General features: G+C 40.0%; 1 protein-coding gene across 3 annotated transcripts in view; it reads left to right on the top strand.

Moving 5' to 3' along the window:
- Smg1 (SMG1 nonsense mediated mRNA decay associated PI3K related kinase) overlaps nt 1-23,466 on the top strand; it is a 102,128-nt gene that overhangs the window by 73,579 nt on the left and 5,083 nt on the right. For all 3 annotated transcript variants that reach the window (XM_036190318.1, XM_036190339.1, XM_036190329.1), the window contains 24 exons: nt 756-978; nt 2,934-3,180; nt 3,545-3,774; nt 4,816-5,064; nt 5,429-5,567; nt 5,664-5,773; nt 5,898-6,116; nt 6,537-6,727; nt 7,556-7,728; nt 7,843-8,122; nt 9,211-9,483; nt 9,637-9,871; nt 10,781-11,007; nt 12,953-13,103; nt 13,189-13,378; nt 13,551-14,020; nt 15,871-16,005; nt 17,171-17,323; nt 17,585-17,764; nt 17,899-18,126; nt 18,721-18,932; nt 19,062-19,168; nt 22,576-22,755; nt 22,842-22,948. In XM_036190318.1, the coding sequence (XP_036046211.1) occupies nt 756-978; nt 2,934-3,180; nt 3,545-3,774; nt 4,816-5,064; nt 5,429-5,567; nt 5,664-5,773; nt 5,898-6,116; nt 6,537-6,727; nt 7,556-7,728; nt 7,843-8,122; nt 9,211-9,483; nt 9,637-9,871; nt 10,781-11,007; nt 12,953-13,103; nt 13,189-13,378; nt 13,551-14,020; nt 15,871-16,005; nt 17,171-17,323; nt 17,585-17,764; nt 17,899-18,126; nt 18,721-18,932; nt 19,062-19,168; nt 22,576-22,755; nt 22,842-22,948 (4,909 nt within the window). The remainder of the gene's footprint in view (nt 1-755; nt 979-2,933; nt 3,181-3,544; nt 3,775-4,815; nt 5,065-5,428; nt 5,568-5,663; nt 5,774-5,897; nt 6,117-6,536; nt 6,728-7,555; nt 7,729-7,842; nt 8,123-9,210; nt 9,484-9,636; nt 9,872-10,780; nt 11,008-12,952; nt 13,104-13,188; nt 13,379-13,550; nt 14,021-15,870; nt 16,006-17,170; nt 17,324-17,584; nt 17,765-17,898; nt 18,127-18,720; nt 18,933-19,061; nt 19,169-22,575; nt 22,756-22,841; nt 22,949-23,466) is intronic.

The following is a 23,466-nucleotide window of genomic DNA, read 5'->3' as shown; positions in this document are numbered from 1 at the left end:
TGACTCAGAACATTTGGCAGTTTCCTGGGACTTTTGTTCATGATCCTCATGGATATATATATTTATTTTTTTTGAGACAGGGTTTCTCTGTGTAGCTTTGCGCCTTTCCTGGAACTCAGGCTGGCCTCGAACTCACAGAGATCTGCCAGACTCTGCTGGGATTAAAGGTGTGGGCCACCACCGCCTGGTAATCCTCATGGCTATTAAGCTATATCTCATTGTAGTTTTGATTTATGATTTCCTTAATGACTAATAATGTGTAGCTTCTTTTTGTGTCTTAATTGATGAGTATGTATCATTGCAGAATTAAGTTGTTTTATTGTTGAGATGGAGGATTTTTTTTAGAAAAACATTCTGGGAATTCCTTGGTAGGTAGAAGATTTGAAAGCATTTGTCATCACTTTGAATTGTCAGTTTAGTCTATGTATTGCCATATTGAAAGAATCACTGTTAAATCTAGGGTAAGGAGCCCTTTCCCTTATGCTTTGTATCAGTCTTCCCTTCTGCATCTGGGTGTCTGGTCCATTTTGCATTGTTTTGTTTATGATTAAGATTAGGGTCCAGATCCCATTCTCCAACACAATTGAAAAGCAAATCTACCTCTTATTTACTGAATTTTTTCTTTTACAGTGTTACATAATAAGTTATTTGCCTGTTTTTGATACTATTTACTCAATACTTGATACATTTAAATTGTCTCATGTATATATAAAACTTTAATAATAACGTTTTTGAATGAAAATGTCTTTGGTTAGAGAAGAGAAAATTGCCATCATGCGAGAGAAGCACACAGCGTTGATGAAGCCTATTGTGTTTGCTTTGGAGCATGTTCGGAGCATCACTGCTGCCCCAGCAGAGACACCTCATGAAAAGTGGTTTCAGGATAACTATGGTGATGCCATTGACAATGCCCTCGAAAAACTAAAGACCCCGTCAAATCCTGCCAAGCCTGGAAGCAGCTGGATTCCATTTAAAGAGGTACAGAGTACTTGTTGTAAAAGTGCTGTTAATGTAGAAAGTTCTCCCTGAGACACAAACTTAAAACAGTTGTGCTCACCATGGAACATGAGAAAAGGTTTTATAAGCCAGCTGAAGGTATCTTGTGATTGTTTGCTGATAAGGACAATGGAGAAAATTATTTTACTCATTTGGAGAATTTGGAGACTGGAAGGCAGGAAGGGTGGCAAATACTATGCCTGCGTATACTAGGTATGTACTATTATAAGTTTAGCTGTTTTGTATTCTCATAGGAGATTAGGAGATTGAATTTCTTTTGACTGTAGTTTTTAAGGGGAAAGGTAGGCATTTCTAATAGTTTTTAGGTTCAGCATCACTAATCTGAAATGCAGCAAAATCCAAAGCTTTTGGAGTAATGCTCAGATTTTTCAATTAGTGAGTTACAGTAAGTAAGATTAATGCCAATTGATACTCTGAAGAACTCTGAAGTCTAAAACACCTTGAGTGATAAAATGGACTTAATATTTATTTGACCTTTTTTGTAATCACTGTAATTTGCTGATTGGAATGATTTGTGGATTCATGATATTTGAGAATCTTCATTTTGCTCTCCTTAACTCTGTTTTCCCTTTCATAGCAGTGGCACCATCAATCATGAGAGCCTCTTTGTATCATACTTTTTCTTGTTTTTCCTTATTCCTCATTTCTCTGACACTCATGGTTTTAACTGGTTTCTTTGTTGAGTTTACTACTCAATGCCAGGACTTGGGAAGCAGAGGTAGATGGATCTCTTGAGTGCGAGGCCAGCCTGCTCTATATAGTGAGTTCCAGGACAGCCAGAGCTATAGAGAGAGCCTTTCTCATAAACCAATAAAAGTAAAGAAAACTTGTAACTCTTGTGGAAATCTCCCATAGCACTAGACAAGAAAATGAACACAAACTGTGGTGTTTCTTAGGTATGCCCAGCCTGTTTATTAGGGAGGACCAGATTAACGTGATCCAAGTCCAATTTCTTTCTTGTTTTTGTTAATAAAGCTAAAAACCTAAAGGGGATACAGTATCTTTAAAGTCAATGTATATGAAATAAGTCACTAAGAAAAAGTTTTTTAAGATGGTAGTTTGTTTTTTGTGGCGGTGGCTATAAAAACCCAGGGACCCTGTATGCTAGGTGAGTACTCTATATTCCTGAATCTTCAGACTTTCTATCCATGTTCTATGTTTGACTAAACTGGTGTATTCATGTGACAGTTTATCTGTTCTTGTCACTTGATAAGGGGAGAGTTTCCAGTTTCTTTAGTTGTATAAACAAAACTTATTGAAGATTGCTCTGAAAGTTTATACATTATTAGTTGTTGATCCAGATATTCATTAGCTATAAACAGGGGTAAAGCTATATTTGATACTTTGTTTCCTGGGGATAGATCTATGCATGAGACAGTCATGTGGTTATTAGCAATGCTTCTCCTGGGTTTTTGCATATTTCAGGGGGTCAGAGCTTTTAAACTGTTACTTTTGTTAAAGTGTCTGTTTTGCTCTCTTTAGTTTTGTACAGCATCTTAGAAATTGGCTTCATAATTGAGCTGTATTTTTTTTTTAAATAGCTTCATGTCAGTAATTTTGCAGAGTATCCCAAGCCTGTATCTGCCTTTGCACCATGGCAAGAACTGATTGATTTCTTCTGGCATTGCTGAGGCATAACTCAGAGCACCATAGTGACCCTCTGTGGGAATTTCTTCCCATCTCTTCTAATTCTCTTGCTTTACTTGGCAGAAAAGGGGATGATGTCTTAAAGTAGTAATCACGTACAACTTACTAGCACAGTACTCCCTGCTTCAAGGGTAGTTCACATTCCTAGAATCAAATTAAACATAGGGACTAGAACAGCAGATATTTATGGGGTGTTTGGGTTTACCTTTATGCCAAATGAAATGTGTTATACCAGAATGCAGACTTGTTTTTCCACCTTATGAACATAGATAATGCTGAGTTTGCAACAGAGAGCGCAGAAACGTGCAAGCTACATCTTGCGTCTTGATGAGATCAGTCCTTGGTTGGCTGCCATGACTAACACTGAAATTGCACTTCCTGGCGAAGTTTCAGCCAGAGACACTGTGACAATTCACAGTGTGGGCGGAACCATCACCATCTTACCAACTAAAACCAAGCCCAAGAAACTCCTCTTTCTCGGCTCAGATGGGAAGAGCTATCCTTACCTTTTCAAAGGTAGAGTTAGAACTATGTCATGCTTTTAAGACAAATGTGATTGTTAATGGTGTGTGTGCCTGTGTATGTCCATGTGAGTTTGCATGCACATTAGGATAAGCCTTTTGTAGATGAAATTCTGTATTTCTTACATCTTGTGTGATTTTTGAATGATAGCTACATGCACAATATTTCACCCTCTGTACCTTGCTTATGAACTTATATAAGCGGACCAACTGAGTATACCTCAGTGTTAATAACTAATGCTAATAGCACTGAATAGAATTCAGTGTTCTTAGAATTGATGTTCTTTGGTCTGCCTTACTTACTGTGTTAATACCTAACTAAAAATGCAGGAAGTGGTAATTTGATTTTGTTTTTATAGGTCTAGAGGATTTACATCTGGATGAGAGAATCATGCAGTTCTTATCTATTGTAAATACCATGTTTGCCACAATTAATCGACAGGAAACACCCCGTTTCCATGCACGGCATTATTCTGTAACACCACTGGGAACGAGATCAGGGCTGATCCAGTGGGTGGATGGAGCCACGCCATTGTTTGGTCTTTACAAACGATGGCAACAGCGGGAAGCTGCCTTACAAGCACAAAAGGTTGGTTAAAATTCAAATTCATTTGTATTCTTAATGGACTATGTATGAACAAGTGTGTATCAGGGCATTCTCAGTGACTTTGTGAAGTCAAGTATGTTTAAATGCTTATAATGGGTTAGCAAGTGGTGATGGGACATACCTTACTGAACAGTGAATTTTTAATACATGTAGTTGCTAATTGCTCACATGTTAAATGCTCTAATGAAAAAAAATGCTCTAATGAGCTTTTAAATTACATTTGTAAATAGTAAAAAGCTTTGAAACACAAATTTTTTAATATTTAAGTAAGAAAGTTTTAACATGGACTGATCACAACATGTGATTTTTATCATTTGATTCAGACTAAGAGTTTTAATTTTTTCGACAAGTACTTGGGCAGTTTATATGCCAAGCAGCAGAACTGAGTGGGGACCCACATTAGCCAAGGACACGGTGCAGGCACCTACTAAGAGCTGTTAGAGCTGGAAAAAGTCACATTTCCCTCCCCCCCCCTCCCTCCCCCCCTCCCTCTTTCTCTCTCTCTTTTTTCTTCAAGACAGGGTTTCTCTGTGTAATAACTCTGGCTGTCCTGGAACTCGCTTTGTAGACCATACTAGCCTCGAACTCACAGATCTGCCTGGCTCTGTCTCCCGAGTGCTGGGATTAAAGGTGTGCGCCACCACTGCCCCCTTCCTTCCTTCCTTCCTTCCTTCCTTCCTTCCTTCCTTCCTTCCTTCCTCCCTCCCTCCCTCCCTCCCTCCCTCCCTTCTTTTCTTCTCTCTCTCTCTCTCTCTCTCTCTCTCTCTCTCTTTCTTTCTTGTAATACAGTTATTGAAGAATAAGCTACAGATAGGAACTAAAGGGGCTATCTAAACTTTGGAATGTGTTTCTTAATAACTGTGTTTATTTCATATTGAATAAATCATCAGTGAAGACTGAAAATACATACGGGTGGATTATGCCTTTAAAAATGATTTTAAGTCAAACTTTTTAAAAATGCTTTATAATTTTTAATCTTTCCTCAAGTAAAAATAATCTTTTCTTTAAAAAATTTTTTTAAAGGCCCAAGATTCCTACCAAACTCCTCAGAACCCCAGCATTGTACCTCGTCCTAGTGAACTTTACTATAGTAAAATTGGCCCTGCTTTGAAAATAGTTGGCCTTAGTCTGGATGTGTCAAGGAGGGATTGGCCCCTACATGTGATGAAGGCTGTGTTGGAGGAGTTAATGGAGGCCACACCCCCAAACCTCCTGGCCAAAGAGCTCTGGTCATCTTGCACCACTCCTGATGAGTGGTGGAGAGTCACACAGGTATGTGGCACTTGGGGTTAGGTGTCACCATTGTTACTCTGGCTTTGATCCGATCCTCTTTTCTGGTCTTTTCTCTTTCTTCCAGACTTTATAGTCGAGTCCTGTACTTGAATGTTACTTGAGAGTTATAAAAGTGTGGCTGTGACTATGAGGGAAGGGTGGAAAGGATAGTGGATGAAAATAAAAAGGTGAATACTGAAAGAGCTGAAGTTCTTTATTTTAAAAGAAATTGTGCTTTGTGGTTATTAATTTATTTTAGAACAAGGCAGTATTATTATGGTGTTGTATTGATTTTTAGATTCTCTAGTCCCTTTTGGAGGAAGATTGACTCGTGATGTTTATCTGCTCCCTTCCCCCTCTTTAGTCTTATGCAAGATCTACCGCTGTCATGTCCATGGTTGGCTACATAATTGGCCTTGGAGACAGACATCTGGATAATGTACTCATAGATATGACAACTGGAGAAGTGGTTCACATCGATTACAATGTTTGCTTTGAAAAAGGTATGATAAAATGGGCTTTTGCATTTATTTGAAGGTTAGATTTGTGTGTGTGTGTGTGTGTTTAAGGGCAAAAATATAATGATTTATCTTTTCAAGGTAAAAGCCTTAGAGTTCCTGAGAAAGTGCCTTTTCGAATGACACAAAACATTGAAACAGCACTGGGTGTAACTGGAGTAGAAGGTGTTTTTAGGCTTTCTTGTGAGCAGGTATGCCTTTCCTCGTTTGCCCTGTAGTGTAACTGTTTAATGAGCAAAATCCATGGGATGAAGTCATAAAACATTTTTCTGTGGAAACTTGTGTTGAGTTTACTGAAAATACTTTTAAAAATAGGTTCTCCACATCATGCGGCGAGGCCGAGAGACTCTGCTGACGCTCTTGGAGGCTTTTGTGTATGACCCCCTGGTGGACTGGACAGCTGGTGGTGAAGCTGGGTTTGCAGGTGCTGTCTATGGTGGAGGTGGCCAGCAGGCTGAGAGCAAGCAGAGCAAGCGAGAGATGGAACGTGAGATTACCCGCAGTCTTTTTTCTTCCAGAGTCGCTGAGATTAAGGTGAAGCCCAGGGATGTACTGTCTGTCAGCTTTCTAACAGCAAATGTTCATAAGGGTTGAGTGTTGTTAGGGCTTCTCTGTGTCATCTTTGTTAGGCTGTCCCCTACACTTACACTCTTTGAGTTAGGGTAACATGTTTCATCAGCAAACACTGTTTCTAATTAAATAGCTTTCCTTCCCTTTCAGTAGTCACACATCTCAGGCTTATTTTTTGTGGCCTGTGAATCTGTCCACTTAGCTAGGTAAATGTGAATATATCAGTTATTTTTGTAAAATGGAAGCATTGCCACAAACCCAGTTAGTTGGGATTTTAGGTAAAAACAAACACCCAGGTGTAGCAACCTTCACAGTTCATCTTACACATGAAACAGTAGAGCCTCTGACAGTTTTTACTGTTCCTGATCACGACCCTCTTTCCAGGTGAACTGGTTTAAGAATCGGGATGAGATGCTGGTTGTGCTTCCCAAGCTGGACAGCAGCTTAGATGAATACCTGAGCCTGCAGGAGCAGCTGACGGATGTTGAAAAACTTCAGGGCAAACTGCTGGAGGAAATAGAATTTCTAGAAGGAGCTGAAGGAGTGGACCATCCATCTCGTACTCTGCAACACAGGTTTAAAATAATAATTGATTTGTACTTCTCAATATAAGCTACTAACAAAGAAATATTGTATTTGTAAACACTTGTGCAGTGGCAATTATTTCATCTGCTTTCTTGAGCTTAACAAAAACATACAGGAACTAGAGAGATGGCTCAGCAGTTAAGAGCACTGGCTGATCTTCTTACTAGTTCCCAACACCAGGGGGTCTCACAAGTCTTTAAATCCAGTTCCAGGTGTTCCAGTCCTCTCCTTACTTCCCTGGGCTCTTGCTCATAAACTTCATGCAGACACATGTGAAAATAATAAGTAAATAAATCTTTAAAAAGCATACAACTAGAGGGATCCAAGTGAATGAACTTCACATAGCAGGTACTTCCATTACTTGAATATGCAAGTCCCTAGCATTGCTAGAGGCACTCAGACTACAAAGATACAGCAATTTTCCTTCAGGGAATCTCAAACTCGGCATGTGTTAGAGTTTATTTAAAATGTTGTGAGCATAGTTGAGGAAATTGCAGGGTTGGAGCAAACCAGAAGAGGAAGGGGACATTTTGAACAGATTCAAATGGTGCTAGCCAGGTGGGTACACATGCCTTTAATCCCAGCACTTGGGCAGAGACTGTTGGGTCTCTTTAAGTTCAAGGCCAGCCTAGTCTGCAGAGTGAGTTCTAGGACAGCCAGGGTTGCACAGAAAAACCCTGTCTTGAGAGCCCCTTTCTCCCCCCCCCCCTTCCGCGCGAGCGCACGCACTGACGTTAGTCCAAGTTTTCGAAAAGTCCAGCCTTTACTAGATAGAAGAAAGAGCTGCAAGTGACCTTTGGCTTTGATTTCCTAATTAGGTATTCTGAGCATACTCAACTACAGACCCAGCAAAGAGCTGTTCAGGAAGCAATCCAGGTGAAGCTAAATGAGTTTGAACAATGGATAACACATTATCAGGCTGCATTCAATAATTTAGAAGCAACCCAGCTTGCAAGTTTGCTTCAGGAGATAAGCACACAAATGGACCTTGGTATGCGAGCATGTGGATTCTGTCATTATATGTTTGAGAGGATGGGATTCTAATCTGTGTTCTCAATGACTACTGACTTGAAATGGTTTTTTTATGACTGTCTTTTACTACAAGGTCCCCCAAGCTATGTACCAGCAACAGCCTTTCTACAGAATGCTGGCCAAGCCCACCTCATCAGCCAGTGTGAACAGCTGGAAGGGGAAGTTGGCACTCTTCTGCAGCAGAGGCGTTCTGTGCTCCGTGGCTGTCTGGAACAGCTGCATCACTATGCAACCGTCGCTCTGCAATATCCAAAAGCCATATTTCAGAAACATCGAATTGAACAGTGGAAGGCCTGGATGGAAGAGCTCATTTGCAACACCACAGTAGAACGTTGCCAAGAACTCTATAGGAAGTAAGTTGAAGGTGTCTCCTCTTCATTTCATACTGAGGAAAACAGGGTTGTGTTGTAAGTTGCTGTCTTAGTTAGGGCTTCTTTCTGTTGCTATGATAAAGACTAACCAAAATCAACTTGTGAGAGGAAGTAGTGTATTTTATCTGCAGCTTCTAGTCCAACATGAAGGGAAGTGAGGGTAGGAATTCAAGGCAATAAACTTGGAGGCAGGAACTGATGCAGAGACTATGAAGGGAGACTGCTTATTGCTTTGCTCGCTCAGCCTGCTTTCTTACATAACCCATTCACCTGCCCATGGATGGCACTATCCCTTTATAGACCGTGCTCTCCAACATTAATTAATTATTTATCAAGAAAATGCTCTGTAGACTTAATTACAGGCAGCATGGTGGAGCCATTTTTCTCAATTGAGGTTGTTCTTCCCAAATATGTCTAGGTTTATATCAAGTTGACAAAAAACTCAACCAGCACAGGCGCTTTTTTTTTTTTTTTTAAATGGTTAAATAGATAGAATCTGAGTGAAGTTTTTTTTTGTTGTTGTTGTTGTTTCCATTTTTTAAAACCCTTTTGTTTAAGACAGTTTGTTGTATGTCAGCCTTCCAAGTAGCTGAGACTACAGGTTCATGCTAACACTCACTCACTCACTCACTCACTCACACTCTGATATTTTGTTTTTTAAGAGGATGCTTATTGCAAGTTTGAGGTGTGCCTGGTCCATAAAGGCTGACTAACTCAAAATACTGAGGGCTTGGATGTGAATCAGTGTTATTAATATGGCATGTGCAAGGCTATGAGTTCCTTTCCCTCAGTACTGCAGAGAGAGGTGGGGTATTAATATGAGCTCATTCAGGGTTTCTCCCGCAAGGCACTGTTTCTCTTAATTAGTATATACAAGTATTTGCATGGTTGTATCACTCAATAAGCCATCTTACAAAATAGCTTATGTTCTTGAGAGTTTATCTGAAATGTAATTAGTGATTTCTAAGTTTTGAGGAAAGTATGCAATTTTCTTGTATATTTTGTAGTGTGAATATTATTTACAAGTAGGGGAATATTAATATAAGCAATCACCTTTTTTTTTTATATAGATATGAAATACAGTATGCTCCTCAGCCACCTCCAACAGTGTGTCAGTTTATCACTGCCACTGAAATGACCCTTCAGCGGTATGCAGCAGACATAAACAGTAGACTTATTAGACAAGTGGAACGCTTGAAACAAGAAGCCGTCACTGTGCCAGTTTGTGAAGATCAGTTGAAAGAAATTGAGCGTTGCATTAAAGTTTTCCTTCATGAGAATGGAGAAGAAGGGTCTCTGAGTCTAGCAAGTGTCATTATTTCTGCCCTTTGTACTCTTACAAGGTGAGCTAGCATGTTTCATATTAGATCGGTGTTTTGTTTTCATCCCAAACTTAAAATACTGTTAGTTTTGGCCTGTGTTAGAGTCACCTTTCAGATTTTAACTCTTCTCTAGTCTACAACACTTGATCAAATTTGTGTTCATTTTCCACATAGGCGCAACCTTATGATGGAAGGTGCAGCCTCAAGTGCTGGGGAGCAGCTGGTTGATTTGACATCCCGGGATGGAGCCTGGTTCCTGGAGGAGCTGTGTAGTATGAGTGGAAATGTCACCTGCTTGGTGCAGTTATTGAAGCAATGCCACCTGGTACCACAGGACTTGGATATTCCTAACCCAGTGGAAGCATCAGAGGCTGTTCATTTAGCCAACGGAGTATACACATCTCTGCAGGTGAACATTTACAAGTTTTATTAGTTGGATTGGGAACATAGTTCACTCGGTATAGTGCTTGCTTTGCATGCATGGAACCCTGCATTTAATCCCTAGAACCACATAACCAAGAGTGGTGGCATATGCCTGTAACCCCAGTATTCAGGAAGTAGAGGCAGGACGACCGGAAAGTTATGATCATCCTCAGCTTTGAGACTAGGTCTTAAAATAACAACAACTTCAACAAACCCAGCAGCAAAACAGATCATCAGGAAAAGCAAGGCCATAAGTTTTCTAAGTTGAGGTTAGATATTAAACATTCTCACTTAGGTTCTTAATACAGAAGAGCAATTTGACCAAATGTTGCTTAAGCAATCATTTAAAATGTTATGGCTACATGTGTGTGCATAAAGCAGGGGCTGAGGTGAGGTTTATTCAGTGTTGCTTAAGCACCCATTTAAAATAAGTAAGGATCAGAATGTAGTTTTATATAAGTTAGTATTTTTTGTTGTTGTTTTTGAGACAGGATGACATGCAGATCTGACTGGCCTAGACCTCACCATGTACCCTACGCTGGCCTGGAACTCCTGCCTCTGCCTCCTAGTCCCAGGGGCTAGGATTAAAGATGTGTAACCCCACACCCAGCCTAACAGTTTTTTGTTTGTTTTTAATTTTGGAGGCAGGGGTCTCTCTTTGTAGTCCTGGCTAGTCTGGAACTTGCCGTGTAATCTATCTCAAATTTATGGCAACCTCCAAGCTTGCTGCAATTCCCTGACTTTCCTTCCTGAGTGCTAAGATTACAGGTGTATGTTGCATGCCCTATATGAGTTGGTTTAATTTATGGGACTGCATTATCAAGTGCATGACTTATCTAAAGTTAGGAGAAGCATTAATATATATATATATATATATATATTCCCCTCATTATAGGAGTTAAATTCAAATTTCCGGCAAATCATCTTTCCAGAAGCACTTAGATGTTTAATGAAGGGGGAGTGCACCTTAGAAAGTATGCTCCATGAACTAGACAGTCTCATTGAGCAGACAACTGACGGAGTTCCTCTGCAGACTCTAGTTGAGTCACTTCAAGCCTACTTACGAAACACAGCCATGGGACTTGAAGAAGAAACTCATGCACATTATATCGATGTTGCCAGGTAAGTGTGCTAGCCAGCTGGCAGATCAGCAGAGGTGACACATGCCTGTAATATTAGGACTTTGGAGACTAAGAACATGGCCAGTTTGAGCCATCCTGTCATCTAAAAAGAGAGGTGGTAGGGATTAAGCCAGGTAATGAGATTCTGAGCTCTAACCTAATTACTTTGGTAAATCTGATTACTGACATATGCTCATGCCTTTAAAAAAAATCCATTACTTCCTAATAATTACAGATTCATTAGAGTTTGTCTGCAGTCCTGTGCAAGCTCATTTCTTGTCTGAACTTACTTGCATGTATAAGTATAGCACAATAGCAGTGTTGTGAAATAGGCAGTGGGAAAGTTATAAAATATGCTTGTCTTTCACTAGTAACACACATACCTATTTTAGTGTTTGTGCCCTTTTAGTAGCTTTATGCAGCTGTTGGCTATACACACAACTACCTTTTTGTTGCTGTGGCTATGTGTGTGCATAAAGGTCAGTGTGTGTATTGAGTTTTATTTTTTTACTGTCTGTATGGTGGTGGGGAACTCACTCGCTATGGTGGACATTCAGAAGTCAGACGGGCAGATTTATAGAGTCAGTTCTTTGCTTCCATCTTTATGTGGGTTCTGGGAATCTAATTCAGGTTGTCGGGCTTGTATGACAAGTACCTTTACCCGCTGAGCCTTCTCTCTTGCCAGCTTTCAGTGTGAGATTTTCTTAAGCCATGGAAGCATCTGAAGTGAACTTGGCTGATGAAATGGGTACCCCACTTCAGACAAACAGTTTAATGTAGTTCATATTTATGTTTGGGAGATAGAACACTGTATTCTCTTTAATCCAGAAAAGCAGTTGGACTTTGGAACCTGTTGAGATTGCATAGCCCTCCAAGACTTACATTGTAACTGTGGCTGAGCCCTACACCCCCTTGTTAGTCTAGACACTCAGGATCTTTTTCTTTGGCATTCTGATACTGAATTCATTGCAGAAAATACAACTGGGGGCGGGGCAGGGAGGGGTCAGAAATACTGCCCACCTGATTTCCTTATTTGATTTCACTTCCTTAGGAGGGAGTGAAGGATTTGTTTCCACATGTGAGGTCATTTGCACCTGTGCATTCTTGTTTACATTCTCTTCCTTTTTTTGGTGTAGTTTTTGTTATGTATGGGGAGGGTACTCATGCTACTGTGCACATACAGAGGTCAGAGAACTACTTTATGGAGTTGTATGTCTCTACCTTTATGAGGGTTCTGTGGATTGAACTCAAGTCATTAGGCTTGCATAATCTGATAGTAACTGCCTCTATCCATCAGCCATTAAAAACATAATTTAATTATTTTTATTTCATGTCCATGGTGTTTTGCCTGCATGTATGTTTGTGTGAGGGGAGAGTGTTGGATCCATGGAACTGGAATCACAGACAGTTGTGAAATATCATGTGGGTGCTGGGAATTGAGCCTGGTTCCTCTGGAAGAGTAACCAGTACTCCTAAATGCTGAGCCATCTCTCCAGCCCCCATCAAGCCATTTTAATAGCCTTCTCTTAGTTAATTTGATGTTGTCTCCCCCTCCCCAAACACACACACACACACACACACACACACACACACACACCTCTCTCTCTCTCTCTCTCTCTCTCTCTCTCTGTTTTGCCTTAAATACTTCAGGAAACATGAAATTCTTAACAGTCTCATGTATTAATATAGTAGTTTTTAAAGTATCACTCAATTTGCATAAAATTTAGATTATATAAGTGGTTAATTATACATTATTAAAACTGAGTTGAAAGCAATTGATTTTATAATGGAATTGGTACTAAACACTCTTTTCTCATAGTAGTTCCCATAATGTTAGTATGTTTCTATAGACAGCACAGTTTAGCCCTGAGACTTACAGGCTTGTATGTTGCCTCAAACAAATTCTCCTTCGGATAAGGGGTTAACACTCTTTTCTTTTTCTCTAGAATGCTGCATGCTCAATATGGTGAATTAATCCAACCAAGAAATGGCTCAGTTGATGAAACACCAAAAATGTCAGCTGGCCAGATGCTTTTGGTAGCATTTGATGGCATGTTTGCCCAAGTTGAAACTGCTTTTGGCTTATTAGTTGAAAAGGTAAACATTAACTTTGTTTTATAAAGGGTGAAGTATAGTAGTCATTTACAAAGGAAGTGAGCATTCCTTCTTTTCATTTGCTTAGTTGAACAAGATGGAAATTCCGGTAGCTTGGAGGAAGATTGACATTATTCGGGAAGCCAGGAGTACCCAGGTCAATTTTTTTGATGATGACAATCACCGTCAGGTGCTAGAAGAGATTTTCTTTTTAAAAAGACTACAGACAATAAAGGAATTCTTCAGGCTCTGTGGTACCTTTTCTAAAACGTTGTCAGGTAATATTAGCATACTGGATTAGGTTGTGTTCTTAGTACTCTGGAAGGGATCATGAAGGAGTAGGCTTATTTTAATTATGAACTTGTGAATTCTCAGTGCTTCAAATATGCAGTTTTATCTAATCTTACTGTTCAGGGCCTATTTTAAGATGATTTTTTTTTTTTTTTAAAGGATCAAGTTCACTTGAAGATCAAAATACTGTGAATGGACCTGTACAGATTGTCAATGTGAAAACCCTCTTTAGAAACTCCTGCTTTAGTGAAGACCAAATGGCCAAGCCTATCAAGGCCTTTACAGCTGACTTTGTAAGGCAGCTCTTGATAGGACTTCCAAACCAAGCCCTCGGACTCACACTGTGTAGCTTTATTAGCGCCCTGGGTGTAGACATCATTGCTCAGGTGGAGGCAAAGGACTTTGGTGCTGAAAGCAAAGTTTCTGTAGATGATCTGTGTAAGAAAGCTGTAGAGCACAACATCCAAGTAGGGAAGTTCTCACAATTGGTAATGAACAGGGCTACTGTGCTAGCTAGCTCATATGACACAGCCTGGAAGAAGCATGACCTGGTGCGCAGGCTGGAAACCAGCATTTCTTCCTGTAAGACAAGCCTGCAGCGGGTGCAACTGCACATTGCCATGTTCCAGGTGAGCAGTTTGCTGCTGTTTAGTGTCGTTTTTCTTACATACAATTCATGTATGCCAGTATAAAGAAAAAGATGTAAACTGCCTCAGCTGTGCCAAACCAGGGTTTTTTGGTTTGTGTGTGTGTGTGTGTGTGTGTGTGTGTGTGTGTGTGTGTGTTTTCTTTGCAATTAATTAACAGTGAGTATTGGTCATGAATATAATTTGTAACCGTTGTATTTATTCATGATGTAGGTTGGTCTGTGTGCTGTATTACTGAATTTATAATTACATTTATCTTTAAATAGGTTTCACTAATGCTCTAAAAATACAATGCATAACTTTGTATCTTAGTAAATCTGCCTTTATTTTGGAAACTGCTAATAGAAGAAGCCATTTTGTCATGTTAGCACAGGCTTTGGTATTAAATAGATTTGGATTCCTAACAAACCTAGTTCTTTCTGACATCCTGCTTGTAGATTGAGGGTGGTATTCCTTATGGAGGATGACTTGTGCCAGTTAGGCAATGATCTGTGAAGATGATATGTGCAGTGTGACTCAGGGATGACTTTCTTATTGATTCTTTCATAAGTGTAGGTTTTGACATTGTCAGTAGCATCAAAAAAATTCAAGGCATTGGAGAATGTCAGTTTTTGGAATCTGTTTTGGCATAAGCAGTGGTTATTTTGTTTGTTTCACTTTGGTCAATAGAATAGTATTTCCTTCTATTGGCAGTTTTATCATCACTAGCTATTTTCTTCATAAGCTAGGAAAAGTAGTGTAAATTCAACCCTAATTATATTAGTTGTATATTAATAATCCTGCTTCTCACACACTGTCTGTGGATGTAGGTTGGGGGGTAATGCTTTATGATTTCTGAAAATGTTTTATGCTTTGAAATAGCACACATTTTGAATTTTATTCCCTTAAAAGTTATCAGTGTTGGGGCCGGGAATGTAACTCATTTGTAGTTGGCAATGCATGCACAAGGTCCAGCATTGTATTAACTGGACTTGGTGGTACACACTTGTTTGGGCAAGAGGATCAAACTTGGCTATATAGCAGGTTTGAGGCCAGCCTTAACTATATGAGACCCTGTCTAAAATAATAGTAATAATAATTAATAAAAAACAAATGCCAAAAATTTTAAATTGACATTTAATATTAAGGGAAACTTGTTAGAAATTCTTTCCATTTTTAAATCTAGGTACACTTTTAAGCTGTAAGCATAATGTATAACTATTGTATTACTTATTATTTACTGGTGCTAGGAATCAAATCCAAGGCCTTACACATTATGTTAGGCACATCACTGAACTACACCCTCAGCTCCTGTGTAAGTTGTAGCCCAAATGACCTTCAAGAACAGTAAAAAATAGTGTATGGAGAGTTCTTTTTCTGTCTAGTCTCCTTGCTAGACAATCCCACCAGACCCAAAACTAATTTCACTGCATCCTCTTATTTAGAGATCGACACACACATTACAAAGACAAGGTGTATTTTTGTTTTGTTTTGTTTTTAAATTAAGTAGCTCAAGCTGGCCTAGAACTTGTTATCCTCCAGTCTCAGTCTTGGCAAATACTGGGATTACAGGTTTATGCCATTAGACCTGGAAAGGTCAGTTGTCTTTGGGGCATGCCTACCAAATACAAGACTTATCAGATAGATGTCTTAAGAATTCCTGTTTTGAGTGCTCTGTATTAGTGATCCCTGAAGTTTACCAGCCATCTTCCAAGTCAGGGAAGTTTTTAGTTTGATGTGATACTTCTTTCCCCAACTCAGTGTCCCTTTGTGGAGACTCCATGTTCTGCATCTCCCAGTCTTACCTGTGCTGCCCTTCCCTTATTTATCTGAAGTTTTGTCCTTTTGAATAGTGGCAGCATGAAGACCTCCTTATCAACAGACCACAAGCCATGTCAGTCACCCCACCTCGCTCTGCAATCCTGACCAGCATGAAGAAGAAACTGCATGCTCTCAGTCAGATTGAGACTTCGATTGGGACTGTTCAGGTGTGTTTGACTGGCTTCCTACAAGCACATTTGGATTTTCTGTGCCTACCTTTGGCTTCTACGCCAAAGGAGTATAGTTCAATCCCTTTTCACTTTCATTTGAATTTTTTAAATTTTGTTTTTATTAAAAATAAAGAGCTGTCCGTTGAATATATTCTGATCACAGTTTTCCCTCCATCATCTCCCTCCCAGTGCCTCTACCTCCTACCCTTATAACACCATCATACCTTCTTTCTTTCTTAAGAAAACAAACAAGTTGCCGGCGGTGGTGGCACATGCCTTTAATCCCAGCACTCAGGAGGCTGAGGCAGGCAAATCTCTGTGAGTTCGAGGCCAGCCTGGTCTCCAAAGCGAGTTCCAGGACAGCCTCCAAAGCTACACAAAGAAACCCTGTCTGGGAAAAAAAAAAAAAAAAAAGAATTGAACATAGGGTCTCATGCTTGCTGAGCAAGTGTTCTATCTCTCAGCTTCCTACATCTCCAGCAATGCTTGGATCTTCCTCTTCTTCTACCCCCTCATTTTGGCATAGAGGAGACAGGTTTTTATCCTGTATCCTAGGCTATCCTGGAATTAGCCCTTGGCATTCCCAGTGCTGGGATTACAGGTGTGTTACCATCATTCGGAGTCTGTATTTAGTTTAAAAAACAAACAAACAAACAAACAAACAAAAAAAACCTGCTCTAAATGACAATCACAAACACTGCAAAACAAAACAAAACCCAAAGAACATGAAAGTGGTATAGATTTTAAGAAAGTAAATTAAAAATCAATCTTTTCTTCCCTAGACATCTTTGGCACTTAAATACTCAAATAAAATCAAGATGAACAGGCTAGAGAGATTGCTCAGGGGTTGAGAGCACCAACTGCTCTTCCAGAGGACCTGGGTTCAGTTCCCAGCATCCACATGGCATCTTACAACTAACTGTTTGTAACTCAAAGATCTGACACTCAAACAGACAGACATACATGCAGACAAAACAATGCACAATTTTTATTAAAATAAAAATAAATTTTAAAAAATCAAGATGAACTCTAAAACAAAGATGTTTGAGATATTTTATAATTAAGCATGCCCACCTATACTTCTGAATCTATCTTATCATAAAATGCTTAACAGGGAGTGGAGAGTGTGGTAAGGGCTCAGGGATTCTGCTGGCTTTTACAGGAAAAACTAGCAGCCCTTGAAGCAAGCATTGAGCAGCGGCTGAAGTGGGCAGGTGGTGCCAACCCTGCACTGGCACCAGTACTACAAGATTTTGAAGCAACAATAGCTGAAAGAAGAAATCTTGTTCTCAAAGAAAGCCAGAGAGCAAACCAGGTACTGCATCCTGCACCTCCCATGATGCTGTTTCCAGATTATGAAAGCATTTGCACTTTGTCTTTAGGTGCTTTTGGCTATGTCAGATCTAGGAATACTGACGTGCACTACTTACAGTCTTTGTAAATATTTGGTGTGTTTTCACAAAGGGTCTTATGTTCTTAGGACCAGTTCTCTTTCAGATTCTAGAAATGAGTAGGTAGTGCTGGTTTTCACATCATCAATCTCCTTCCTCACTCTTTGTGGATTCTCTCTTTACAGGTCACTTTTCTCTGCAGCAACATCATTCATTTTGAAAGTCTACGAACAAGAACTGCAGAAGCCTTAAGCCTGGATGCTGCCTTATTTGAACTAATCAAACGATGCCAGCAGATGTGTTCATTTGCATCACAGTTCAACAGTTCAGTCTCTGAGTTAGAGCTTCGTTTATTACAGAGAGTGGTGAGTCCTGTGGGAGTAACTAACTGGAAGTGTTAAAAAATAATAAGGCCAGTAACCCAAATTAAAGTTATGGTTATTGAAGACTAAATAATATAACAAGTTGTTACAATTGAATTAATGCTAATTCTATTTAGGACACGACTCTTGAACATCCCATTGGCAGTTCTGAGTGGCTTCTGTCAGCACACAAACAGTTGACCCAGGATATGTCCACCCAGAGGGCTGTTCAGACAGAGAAGGAGCAACAGATAGAAACTGTTTGTGAGACCATCCAGAGCCTAGTGGACAGTGTAAAGACCGTGCTTACAGGTCACAACCGGCAGCTTGGAGATGTCAAACATCTCCTGAAAGCCATGGCTAAGGTAATGCACCCCACTAACTAGTTTCCTGTCTCAAGACATTAGAGGTTGCTTTGTGGAAAGATGTGACACTTCGTAAAGAAAAATAACTTCTCAGATTTATATCTTGTAACTTGTTTGTAACTAGTTCATAATGTGTTTTCATCAGCCATTTTTTTTTAAAGCAGGCATTATGATTTTTGTACAGAGAGAATCCAAAGCTTAAATGGATTAACTTAGTGCCTAATGGAACAACTATTTCGGTTTTTAGTTTCTTATTTTCCACTTGCGTCTCCAAACAAATACAACTTTTCTCCAAAGTGAATGAACTACTGTCTCTTCCCTCCAGTACTCTACTCAGTGTGGTTAATAAGGAAATACATTCCCAGAAGAGGCTAAATTACTTCATCATTACAAAATAGTTTGAGCAGTCATTTTGGTACTTCTTTTTATTTGGTGCTGAAAACAAAGATCCTGTAAAAAGAAACTAACATAATAAACAGATCAAACACAGTGATATTTAGGTCATTTATTACCTCTTGATCACAAGGTGACTGTCTTGAGAGGAATTGCTGGAACAAACAAGTCTGTTACTAATGGATTGTGCATTGGTGGCAGGACGAAGAGGCTGCTCTAGCAGATGCTGAAGATATCCCCTATGAGAGCAGTGTCAGACAATTCTTGGCTGAGTACAAATCATGGCAAGACAACATTCAGACAGTTTTGTTCACGTTAGTCCAGGCCATGGGTCAGGTTCGAAGTCAAGAACATGTTGAAATGCTGCAGGAAATTACTCCCACTTTGAAAGAACTGAAGACACAAAGCCAGAGGTAAGAGTGCTTTCTGGCCAACTCCCATGACCTAGAAGCAAAGCATGAGAAGTTTTGCTCATGTATTTGTAAGTAGTTACCTGATAAAAATATTCCATAAATAAACATTTCATAAATTTTGTATTTCAGTATCTATAATAATTTAGTGAGTTTTGCATCACCCTTAGTCACCGACGCAGCAAACGAATGTTCAAGTCCAACATCATCTGCTACTTACCAGCCATCCTTTGCTGCAGGTATGAAAGAGGCCGGATCTTGATGTGTTGACAGTTTATACATCCAGGTTTAGGTGCTTAGTTCTGGGTGAAGGTCTGTTGTGTTTATAATCACTACCTTTTAAAGGGTTTTTCTTTAATGCTGTCACATACCAACCTTAGTAATTATCATTAAAAGAACTTAACAAGATAGCAAAAATACCTGTATTGAAATATTCCTTAAAAGTTTATTTTAGCTAGGCGGTGGTGGTTTAAAGGTTTAACTTAGCCAGGCAGTGGTGGCACAACTAATCCCAGCACTCTGGAGGCAGAGGCAGGGATCTCTAACTTTAAGGACAACCAGGGCTATACAGAGCAGCCCTGTCTCAAAAAAAAAAAAAAGTTTATCTTATGGTACATGCTTCTAATACCTGTACTGGGGAGGGTGAGGCAAGAGGATTGTGAATTTAAGGCCAGCCTCGCCTAATATTGAGACTATCTCAAAAACAAAAAACAAAACAAAGGACCAGAGAAATGGGTAAGAGTGCTAGAAATGGGTAAGAGAGTGCTTGCTGCTCTCACAGAAGATAAAAGGTCAGTTCCTAACTCCAGTGTTCCCGTAACTCCAGCTCCAAGGACTCTGATGCCCACTCTGCCCTCCTTAGGTGCACATACACAGAGATAAAAATAGAATAAAATATTTACAAATAAACCAAACTGAAAAAGAAAACAGTCAGCAAATTCAATAGTATTGTTCTGTATTTAAAACGAATGGGTTAATTTCACTTATAAAGAATAACTGGGTAGTGTATACCTATAATCCCAGTACTTGGGAGGCCGAAGCAGGAGGCTTGCAAGTCTGGGGCTTAAATGATCTCAGACTTCCTTCTTTCTGTTTACTTATTTACTTACTCACTTATTTGTTTTGTTTGTTTTGTGGCTGTCCTGGAACTTGCTATGTAGGTCAAGCTGACCTTGAACTCATAGAGATCCCTCTGCCTTTGCCCTTCGAGCGGCTGGCATTGAAGGCGTCTACATGTCTGGCTTCAGACTTTATATTTTATGATTTAAATTTTTTTTCCTTGTTGGGAACTTTAGAATATTAGAATAACAATAGAAAATTTTGTTTGGAATCTTTCATTTCAAATTAAGCCATGAACACTACTGTGCATATCTGTAGGGCTTTAAAAAAATAATACTAATATATTCACACATAGATTATTTTATATGCTTTTTTGTTTTGTTTTCCTAGTTGATGTTAAATTGGTAATTACTTGATGTAAAGTTAATGTCCAAAAAGTATATCAAGCTATGCTGCCATCTGTCTGTCTGTCTGTCTGTCTGTCTATCTTATCTGTTTATCTATCATGTGAATTGGTGTTTTGCCTGCATGTATGCCTGTGTGAGGCGGACACGTCTCCTGGAACTGTAGAGACAGTTGTGAGTTGTCAGGTGGGTGCTGGGAATTGAACCTACGTCCTCTGGAAGGAACAATCAGTGCTCTTAACCCCTCAGTCATCTCTTCAGCCCAATACTTAAAATATTTATTATTTTTAAAAGACAGTATCTCATTGCTAAGCCCTGGTTGGCCTAGAACACACAGAGATTCACCTGCCTCTGTCTCCTGGGAGCTGGATTCAAGGTGTGGCCACCATCTTAATCTTTTCTTTCTAGTGCTCTTGCTGCTACTGCTTCTCTTTCTCCAGTATATTTTGGCCATGGTCTTTCTCCTGTCCCAACTCCTCCCAGAATTCCTCTCTCCCAACCCTCCCAAATTCCTATTAAAAAACAAAATCAAGCCAGGTGGTCATGGCAGCACATGATTTTAATCCCAGCACTCAGGAGGTGGAGGTAGGCAGATCTCTGTGAGTTTAAGGCCAGACTGATCTACAGAGTTCCAGGACAGCCAGGGCTACATGGAGAAACCTATCTTGAAAACACAAAACAAAATAGACACATACAAAACCAAATGAAACCAACAAACAGTCTGAGAGTTCTGTTGTATCAGTCCTGTTGTGTCTGGAAGACACTTACTTTCCTTGGAGTCATCCACCACCTCTGGCTCTTAAAATCTTTCTGCCTCCTCTTCTGCATAGATCCTTGAATCCATTTAGGGTTGAATGCTCTAAAGTTTCTTGCTGTCTGATGTTGTCCAGTTGTGGGTCTCTTTTAATTGTCTACTGCAAGAAGAAGTTTGACTGATGAGGTTGAGTGATGTACTGGTAATGGGTCCCAGTTATGTGTAGTGGCTATGGTGTACCTGTTAGAGAGCCATTCTGTAGTCGGCAGAGAGTTGCAGAGGAATTGAGATTGGCTGGGAGGAGTGGTTTAGGAGGGTGATGAGGAAGCTTTTTTCCACCTTAAGATTTTTAAATTTAGCTGGGTGGTGGTACATGCCTTCAATCACAGCACTCGAGAGGCAAGCCAGGTGGATCTCTGATTTCCAGGCCAGCCTGGTCTCCAAAGAGAGTTCCAGGAAAGGCGCAAAGCTACACAGAGAAACCCTGTCTTGAAAAACCAAAAAAAAAAAAAAAAAAAGAAAAAAGATTTTTAAATTTAATGTGTGAGTGTTTTGTCTGCATTGTGCACCATATAGGTAGGTGCCTTGTATATCCAGAGGAGAGTGTTAGATATCTTGGAGCTCTGTTTACCAATGGTTGTAAGCCACCATGTGGATGTTGTGAGTTGAAACAGAACCCCTATAAGAGCAGCAACAACTCTAAACTGCTGAGCTGTGTCTTCCAGACCCAGTCATTACGGAATACTTTGTGTGTGTGTGTGTGTGTGTGTGTGTGTGTGTGTGTGTGTGTGTGTACATTGGGTGCCATCCACATTGGTTTTTTGTTTTTTTTTTTTTTTTTTTTAAAGATTTTATTTTTGAGTGTTTGTCTACAGTGCCCAGGGAGGAATGAACGTATTGGGTCCTCTAGAACTAGAGTTACAGACAGTTGTGAGCTGCCATGTAGGTGCTGGGAATTGAGCCTGGGTCCTCTGCAAGATTAGCCAATGTTTTTAACTGGTGGTGGGCCATCTCTCCAAACCCCTGTTTTTTGAGACAAGGTCTCTCACTGGCACTTTACATGGGCTCACAGATTAGCTGGCCAGTGAGCCCTAGAGATCGCTTGTGCCAGCCTCCCTTGCACTGGAATTACAAGTGCACTCTGGCTTTATGCCCTAATTAAGGTATTGCCTGCCACTGTTTGTCATTGCATGGTGAAGATGATGTTGTACAGCTTCATATATTGAGAGCATCACTGTTTAGGTTGTGTTTTTAGGAACATTATTCTGTCAAGCGATAAGGACTTTTACCATTATAAAATCAAGTTCATTTTCAAGGTTGAGTACTGTGGAGTACTTGCTACCAGCCACCCCTGTGTATGTGTTGCCACCCCCACCCCCACCCCATTTCTGTTTGCATGTAAATTGAGCCTCCAATTCTTTCTCTGTAGCGGTCCGGAGTAATACTGGCCAGAAGACTCAGCCTGATGTCATGTCTCAGAATGCTAAAAAGCTGATTCAGAAAAATCTGGCTACATCAGCAGATACTCCACCAAGCACCATCCCAGGAACTGGCAAGAGCATTGCTTGTAGTCCCAAAAAGGCTGTCAGAGATCCTAAAACAGGGAAAGGTAATCAGTTAAGAGTATGAATGAATGCCTTATAATTCTATAATACACAAAGGTTGGTTTGATTAACATGTGTCATTGCTTTACAGCTGTGCAAGAGAGAAACTCCTATGCAGTGAGTGTGTGGAAGCGAGTGAAAGCCAAGCTAGAGGGCCGAGACGTTGATCCAAACAGGAGGATGTCAGTTGCTGAGCAGGTGACTTTTTAAAGCTTAAGTTATGTTTTAATGCTGTTGGTAGGTTGAAGGATCTCATTTACCCATTTCCTTATTTCATCAAGAATTAAGGCCCTTAGACTAGCAGTAGGACCCATTGGGTAAGGCCACTTGCCACAAAAGCTTGACAACCTAAGTTCAATCCTTGGTTTCACTTGGTGGAATAAAGAAAGACAACTCACTCAAGTTGTCCTCGCTCAGGAACAAAAAGAGAAAGTCCCTAAACTTACATTCAGGAGTCAGAAGGTTATTAGTAACAAAGCTCTGAGATTGTCAAATGCTCACAACTTGACTCCTCACAACTTGACTCTTCACTACTTAGGACTTTCCTTTCAGGCAGCATCTTTCATAGAAATTAAGCTCTAATTATCCACCACACTCAAGTTAATTCCCACTCACTTGAAAGATTCTGAAAGTTGGCCACACGGTGGTGGCACACGCCTTTAATCCCAGCACTCAGGCAAAGGCAGGCAGATCTCTGTGAGTTCGAGACCAGCCTG

Source organism: Onychomys torridus, chromosome 1 (assembly GCF_903995425.1).
Source record: "Onychomys torridus chromosome 1, mOncTor1.1, whole genome shotgun sequence".
NCBI lineage: Eukaryota > Metazoa > Chordata > Mammalia > Rodentia > Cricetidae > Onychomys > Onychomys torridus.
Note: the sequence above shows the minus strand (reverse complement) of the source record. Positions and strands in the feature narration are given on the sequence as shown.